This window comes from Helicoverpa zea, chromosome 24 (genome assembly GCF_022581195.2).
Source record: "Helicoverpa zea isolate HzStark_Cry1AcR chromosome 24, ilHelZeax1.1, whole genome shotgun sequence".
Classification (NCBI taxonomy): domain Eukaryota; kingdom Metazoa; phylum Arthropoda; class Insecta; order Lepidoptera; family Noctuidae; genus Helicoverpa; species Helicoverpa zea.
The window spans coordinates 8,035,155-8,043,499 of NC_061475.1; the positions used below are offsets into that span (position 1 = coordinate 8,035,155).

Genomic DNA, 8,345 nt, shown 5'->3' on the forward strand with positions numbered 1-8,345 from the left:
TGGTAAATGTAAATGGTGATTAGGAATTCTTTAGGCTGTGGATTAGATGAAAAAATCATTGTCTATCTAGCTTATTTCGAACTAAATATGTTGGGGTTGGTTTCCAGTCTAACTAGATGCAGCTGAGTACTAGTGACTTACATGGAGTGATTAGGTTTCTGACCTCATCAACCCAGTTATCCGGGAAACTTTCGGTAAGACTTTCTGTCGGACATTCCGGCTTCTGACTATCCGACTGCCAAAGATGTTTAAACGACAGCCGGGACCCACGGCCCTATCAATTGTAACACGGAATAATTTGTCATGATAAGATGGACACCTATCTATGAATCGACCGGGCCAGCTGTTGCTTAACCTCTGATCTTATTCGTTGATCCTGCTTGTTATTTAAACATTTCATGCCTTTTTCACACTTATTTGGTTCCATGAGTTAGTTTTTATATTTATAACAAATTAACTAGGATTAAACTTGATAACACCTATCTAAATCTTAAAAGAAAATAGGTAGGAAGAAGTATGAATATTAAATTCTACAATTCAGTAAGATAGCGTGCACCAAACACTTCACATAGATCTAGATAACTGAACGGGATATTATTGGCTCTTCATTCAAGACTTTACAGTTTAATGGTAAATTATTTTCAGTTAAACTTACTGAGATATTGCTAGTTACAGCTCAAAATCAACAGCTGTCCGTAACACTTAGTTAAGGACAGCTGTTGATTTTGAGCTGTTGTTTAATTTTGTGTCAACAAATGAGATACTTATGCCCGTTTTCACCAAGTATCTCTTAACGTTTCCCTAACTAAGTGTCACTTAAAATACGGACTCCCCCAATAAGGGTACTAACTATAATGTTGGTGAAAACGAAAATCGTATTAAGTGTTCCCTAAATTCTCTTAGGGGATCCCTAAATTTAGGTATTTGTTGGTGAAAATGGGTATTAGGTGACTACTTCATATTTCTTTTATTTACCCTAATTAACGTAGGTTGTACTTCCTTTTTCTTATCAATGAAATAGTTATTTAAGTTAGTTTGGTATACTTTCGTAGTGCTTGACGGGTTCAGATGAAACTTGGTATGGAAATTATCTGAATTTCACCTGTCTCTATCCTGAGGATTAAGGAAACTAAAATTAGTTTTATTTTATTTATTTTATTTATTTCATATAGGTTCTTCACAGCTGACAATCTTAATACATAATTTATAAACATACCAATACGCCAATTAAGAAGCACACAGTAATCATTTTAGTTGAGAGTAAACAAGCTGAAATATACATAGATTAGAATAGAATATACAAAAATTATTTGACATTAATATTATATTATTACATTTTATGATTTACGTGTGTGTGTGTGTGTGTTCATGCGTGTGGGTATATATGTATATATTTGATAGGTTTGTAATCAATTGTGATCCGTATTGATTATTTTAGTATAAGAGGTTGAGGGTTGAAAGGTTTTTTTTTTCATTTAAATTAACTTATTATGGCACTACCTACTTATTCTGGGACAAAGATTCTAGTATAAGTTTTCTGTACGAGGAACGAGATGTGTTAAAAGGGTCTAGTGGTGGCAAGGGTTTAGTGTTTTATTTCTACTTATTTTAGAAATCAAATACAGAAGATATAAGTGTGCTATACATAGGTTAATTTTTCTTAGAAACTATTTAACACAAAATTCTTTAACCTACAAAAACAACAATCGTTTCTAAGGAATGTCTTTCTTTAGTAACAAAGAGGACAATGGCATAACTATGCTAATTTGCAAGAAATTTTAGCAAAAAGCAAATATTTATGATAGTTCTTAGACGGTATACAACTTTTGGGAAATTGTCTTCTTAATTCCTTAAAAAACAAATTGTAAGTAAAGTTTTGGTTCTAGGCTTTGGTCGAGTGTTATAACTTTGCAAGTTCCGCAGAAAAATGGTGGAAAGAGGAAGCAATTAGAGTCAATCTGATCTGGTATTCACTATACTATGATATCACTTTTGTCAGTATCCATTATTAATTCATCAATGCGATGTAGACTGTGAAAGCGATATGTCTATTTGTCCATCTGGCTTGCATATCAAAACGACTGAACCGTTTTAAATTCTGAATAGAGCCTGACAAAGAACATTAGGTTATTTTTCGTACGGATTAAAGAAGTAACTTCCTCGCAGGACGCTGATGAAACCGCGGGGAAAACCTAGTTAACCAATAACCTTTTTTAAAGAAACAAGAAACAGCCAAATAACTCAAACCAATATAGATGGTTTACGAGCAAAAAATATAGCCTTTTGAGTCTTGTCGGAAGGTGTTTCGCAATCCGGGACTGAGAGGAAAATAAAAGAATTTAAGGTAAGGCTTATATGGAGTCGGCCGTGAAGATGGATCGTCTTTGTAGTCCACCTTACGGTAATATGGATTTTTAGGTTATTATGTGCTTAGGTTTAGGTATTCGAATATTACCTTGTGCCTAGATGTTTTAAATTCAATGGATTTTAAATAAGATTAAAAAAAAACTTTTATTTTTCAACATAGATACTATTGAACAATACACAGAAGTATTTATTTTAATTGGCTTTAAAAAGCTACATATTTTGTTGACCAATTACATATTATCTAGTATTTTCTTTTTAGATATTGAAGTCATTTTCTGTCTTTACATAGTGTTATGTTATTTTCTTACCTGTATCTTGAATGAACAGTGGCTCTCCATGTTTTATACATCACCTAATTTTCATGTGTCTGATCTTAATTAATATCTAAGTTATGTAAGTTCACGAGATAAAGTAGCCTGATGCCTTCCTCAGTAGATTGACAATCCAACAATGTCTTTTTTTCAAATCGCACTTGGATCCTCAGATAATCATGTTCAACCAAATAAAGAAACTCTCCAGCTTCATAGTATTAGTACCTATGGGTCCACCTACATATCTATACTAATATTATAAAGCTGAAGAGTTTGTTTGTTTGTTTGTTTTTTTGTTTGAACGCGCTAATCTCAGGAACTACTGGTCCGATTCGAAAATTTCTTTCAGTGTTAAATAGCCCATTTATCGAGGAAGGCTGTAGGCTACTTTTTATCCCGGTACGGGAAGTAGTTCCCACGGGATGCGGGTGAAGCCGCTGGCAGAAGCTAGTGTATGTATATTTCTTCGGAACAGACTTTCTCTTATTCCAGCAACATGTAAAACATCTCTTGTAAGAAATCTGCGCGACCCATTTATATTTTTATGGGTCTATTTTTTAACTTAACTGGAAACGTTAAAATCTCGAGGCCTTCTGAGGATTTATTCTTACGAGTTACTTAACTGTCTTATTTGTGTCTGACAAAATGGGATATGAAGGACGAAAAATCACATGAAAACCAGCACTTATTAAAAAAACTTCAGTGTTAATATTGCTAGAATTTTTATTGCCTAGGTTTCTTATAACACACTACTTGCACAAGCATACAACACTGAAGGATTTTTTCAAATTGGACCAATAGTTAAAAAATATAACATGTTCAAATAAAACAGACTCTTCAGCTTTATAATTTAAGATTCTTCCAGAAGGAACCCAGTGTTTTAAGAAATCTATAACACAAGTAAAGAAATATAATAATAGTGTAAAAAAATTATGTCAGTATACATAGAATCGAACCCCCAACAATCAGCATAGAAGCCAATTACTGAGCCACTATACCAAATACCGCCATGACTCAAAGTACTTTAATGAACTACGATAACACTAAAGTCATTGTCCCTTCTGTTTTAAACGCAAATAAAGTAAATTTTCCGTAAAATTCTGACGTCTATAGGTTTATCGGAAGTATTTATCAGTTGTTCGTCTCTAGAGATAATTTAAATTAATGTATGTACGCCTATAGACACATTGTTACAAAAAAAAAAAACGTTATTTCCATCCATCTGTGTATTAATTAACCTTTTGGTAAGTTCTTGTTGGTCTAGTACTTTCTAGCCCAACTAATAGTCTGGCCGAAATAGCTTCGTAAGGTCTAAGGATTTTTCATAAAACAGCCCGTAGACTGGAAGTTGGTGATTGATACACCCGTGCATCGGAGAGCACGTTAATGTCGGTCCTGCGCCTGATCTCTTTCTGGTCGTGTCGGATTGCCGTCCCATCGGGTTATGAGAGTGAGAGAATAGTGAGTGCACCTGTCTGTGCTAATGCTTGTGCACTATAATGTTCTGCGCAATTGGCTGATTTCTTTCTTTCAACTTGATATATTTTAAAGGCGTAAACTGTAGTGTGTACATAGCCTTACACTGTTATCTAAGAGAAACTAATTAATATTTAAATTGCCTTCAACTTGAAAATTGTTTTTTTCTTTTCTTTTTGTATAAAATTAGAAGTGAAGTTTCCTATATTAACTGGAGTTTTTTTACGAATTTTCATTCTACGTTGGGAAAGGTAAGTCTTCAGTCGTTAAAAGTATTCTAACCAATTATATCTACTCCGTGTTAAGTAAAGTGAGTTTAGTGTCGTGGTAGGCAAGTGCCTACAAGTGTCTGGGTTCGATTCCAGCACAAGCAACTACCAACGCGACATTTCTAAATTATAATATGTACTTTCTAACTATATATTGAATACCAAAAACTGAGAAAAGGTGAAGGAAAACGTCTTGAGGAAACCTGAATTTTGAATTCTGTAATCGTTTATTCCCTCTCCATATTTTTTTTCAGAGTTCACTCATTGATGTTGTAAATCTTCTTCAATAAAAATGGATACAGCAACAATTTTAGCAAACATAGCTAAGGCACAGAATATTCTGAAACTGCTGACATTTCTTCAGCTGACAACATATCTATGGCCACCAGAGGTCACTGTACAAGGTAATCATTAATTTTAATATTTTTTATATTAGCGACCTACCCCAATATCATATGTATATCTTCGATATGGATTCCTCTTTCTATTGGCGATAGACCAATGAATATCTGCCTAGTAGTTTTTAAGTTAATAGCGAATAGATGGATGGCCTATTCGAGGCAACTAAACTTTCAAAATTGTCTAAGATCTGTGTATGTTTACAGGCCAGTGCTAAATTATGTACTTAAGTGGTAGCGTAAAAAATATTGAAAAATACGAATGTGACTTATTTGTAAGTCTGTTTATAACTTTAAACGGCAAAACATCACAGCACACATAAATCAAATTTGGCATGTAGATAGTACAACTCTCTAGATGCATAAAATTATAGCCTTGTTATAATTAAAGTGAAATCCATAACTCGCATTTGAAACAGAGAAACATCAAAGTCAACACTCATTTGTTTTTACAGATGGATCTTATGCTGATTTCATAATCGTTGGTGGTGGTACCGCTGGAAGTTTGATCGCAAGTTATTTGGTTAAACAAAAGAACATCAGCGTTATTGTCATCGAAGCCGGTGGTATGGGCGAATTTGAAACTACGGTAACTATTTTAATTTATATGAAAACTTTTTAAGTTTATTTAGCTTTGCAGTACCCTACCGGGAAAACTTACAAAATACCCTAATGCTTTGATCTCGAGGGAACTTTATTTCATAGGAAATTATTTTTACAGCTAATTAGTCCACTTGCCGATCATATACCTAACAAAAACTAATTGTTATTTTATTGGCAGTAACTTTTAAATTGAAGACAAAAGTCTTCAATCAGTGCGTCCTACCTGTCATGACTTACGGAGCCGAAACGTGGACACTGTCGGTACGGCTGGTTCACAAGTTTAAAGTCTCTCAGCGGGCTATGGAAAGGGCTATGCTCGTCATTTCTCTGAGGGATCGCATCAGAAATGAGGTAATCCGTCAGAGGACCAAGGTCATCGACATAGCCCACCGAATCAGCAAGCTGAAGTGGCAGTGGGCTGGCCATATTAGCCGAAGAACCGATAACCGTTGGGGTAAAAGAGTTCTAGAGTGGAGACCACGCCTCGGCAAACGTAGTGTAGGACGTCCTCAGGCACGGTGGAGTGATGACTTGCGCAAGACGGCTGGCAGGAGCTGGATGCGAGAAGCCGAAAATCGATCTCAGTGGCGTGCACTTGGAGAGGCCTATGTCCAGCAGTGGACTGCGATAGGCTGATGATGATGATGATGAACTTTTAAATACTTCATAACTTCTACCAGAAATATAATTATATTTTCCAGAATAAAACATAATATTATGCCTATCTATCAGTATAAAATTGTTTTTCTTTTGCTTTCAGCAACCAGGCCTATTTCCACTACTGAAGAACTCAAAATTCGATTGGAATTTCACAACATCGTCTCACTCAACATTACAACAGGGCAGGGTACTCGGTGGCTCCTCTCAAGTAGACTACATGATCTATGGCATTGGAAACCCAGAGGACTATAACAAATGGGCCTCTCTAACCAATGACAGCTCCTGGACCATGAAAAACCTCTGCCCACTCATCAAAAGAACGGAAAAGGTCACTGACCCAACAATTCTTAACTCACCTGATGTCTTCTTCCATGGTACTGAAGGCAAAATGCGTATTAAGAAATACCATAAGAGCTTGAACGATGGATTCTTCCAAGCATACAGGGAAATGGGACACAAAGTTCTGAACGATATCAATGCAATGAACCCACTAGGGTATACCAATACTTACTTCACTATTGGTCAGGGTATCAGACAAAGTACTGCCTACGCATTTCTAAGTCCCGAAAGGGATAACCCGAATTTGAAAGTCATGTACAACTCTGTAGCTACGAAAATTATTTTTGATGGAAACAAACGCGCTGTAGCAGTACAAGTTCTTACACACGATAAGAAGAAAATAACAATTCATGCAAGAAGAGAAATCATTATTTCTGCCGGAGCTATTAAGTCCCCTCAATTGCTTATGCTTTCTGGTATTGGACCTAAACAACATTTAGAGAGCAAGAAAATCAAAGTCATTTCCAATCTGCCAGTTGGACAAAATTTCCAAGATAATCCCACCAATGTTATGGTGTACGAAATGGGTATAGCAGATTCTGTACTCCCAATTAATCCCCATGAGTTCCCCGTAGCTGTAATGGAAGGTCGCATAGCCATGCACGAATGTCAAAAACGTGCAGACTACCAAATCCTTAGTGGGTTAATCGTCGATCCAAGATTCTTTTTACAAGTCTGCAGTTCTGTATTTAGCTTCAAAAATTCTATATGTGACAACTTTAATAAGGCCCTTTCTGGTAGACAGGTGCATTTTGTTACTCATCATCTTTTGTATGCTGAATCTCGTGGAGAAGTTCTTCTTAATACTACCAATCCTGAAGATAAGCCAATAATCATCCCTAATTATTATTCTAACCCTAGAGATATTGAGCGTCATGCTAAATACTTGAAACATTACAACAGGATAGTAGACACTACATATTATAAGAGCCTTGATGCAGAATTTGTGGATCCTCAGTTAGAATCTTGCAAGGGTCTGAAGCCAGGAACTGATAGTTACTGGAAATGCTATGTCCTGGGAATGGCTACAACATTACATAATTACGTAGGTACTTGTGCAATGGGATCTGTGGTAGATTCGAAGCTGAGGGTTTTAGGAGTGAAGAATTTGAGGGTAGCTGATGCCAGTGTAATGCCAGAAATAGTGGGTGCGACCGTTCAAGGAACTGTTTCTATCATCGCTCAGAAGCTTGTGGATATTTTGTTTGAAGAATATCGTTTTAGTTCGTATTAAATGAAGTTGATTTACACAGTATTTTTTTTTCTTTTGATACCTTTTCCCTTTCTTTGTCTTTTGATGAGTGAGTATCGTAAATACTAATATTATAATGTTGAAGAGTTTGTTTGTTTGGTTAAGCGCGTTATTCTTTGGAATTGCTGGTCCAATTTATAAAATCTTTCCAATGTTAGATGGCCCATTTATCCAAGTAGGTTAAAGGCTACTTTTTATACGGGTTCGTGAAGTAATTCCCACGGGATGCGGGTGAAACCACCGACAGATAGGTTCTGCTTAGTGAGTTAGTGAGTTTTCCAGTTATGTAACGATAGTAGTAGTCATAGACAGTTCTTTGTAGTTAAATGTAAGTAGGTAACAAGTCGTAGTCATTACGAAGTTTTATCTACTTTTATTTTTGTTTAGCACTTCGCGTGGACTAAGTTCGTGATTAACTAGCTTGGGAAATTACTGAGACTTTTGACTTCTTCAAAAAATATCTTTGCTGTGTCAATATTAAACACAACACTGACAAAACGACAAGTTTAAAGAATATTTTACTAGCTCCGTGGTCCACTTAAAAACATTTTTAAAGTTCATTGAATTTCAGGAACAGTAAACTTATTTAATTTTAACGGACTCTCCGAAAAGGTTATCCATTCGTCAGTATTTTTTTAGTTTTAAGTCATCATCGTCATCATTTGTCACA

The 8,345-nt window shown here is 35.6% G+C and overlaps 1 protein-coding gene across 1 annotated transcript; it reads left to right on the forward strand.

Annotated features, from left to right (window-relative positions):
- Positions 1–4,715: 4,715 nt before the first annotated feature.
- On the forward strand, positions 4,716–7,657 carry LOC124642190 (ecdysone oxidase-like). Its single transcript, XM_047180502.1, has 3 exons — positions 4,716–4,827; positions 5,277–5,410; positions 6,185–7,657. The coding sequence occupies exons 1-3, from the start codon at positions 4,716–4,718 to the stop codon at positions 7,655–7,657; spliced, it is 1,719 nt and encodes a 572-aa protein (XP_047036458.1).
- The last annotated feature ends 688 nt before the right edge of the window (positions 7,658–8,345 follow it).

Bases quoted from the DNA above. Each gene is read 5' to 3' on its own strand.
- LOC124642190 (XM_047180502.1), top strand. From the start codon at position 4,716: ATGGATACAGCAACAATTTTAGCAAACATAGCTAAGGCACAGAATATT. The intron at 4,828-5,276 runs GTAATCATTAAT...TTGTTTTTACAG, and splicing joins ACCAGAGGTCACTGTACAAG to ATGGATCTTATGCTGATTTC. The intron at 5,411-6,184 runs GTAACTATTTTA...TTTTGCTTTCAG, and splicing joins TGGGCGAATTTGAAACTACG to CAACCAGGCCTATTTCCACT.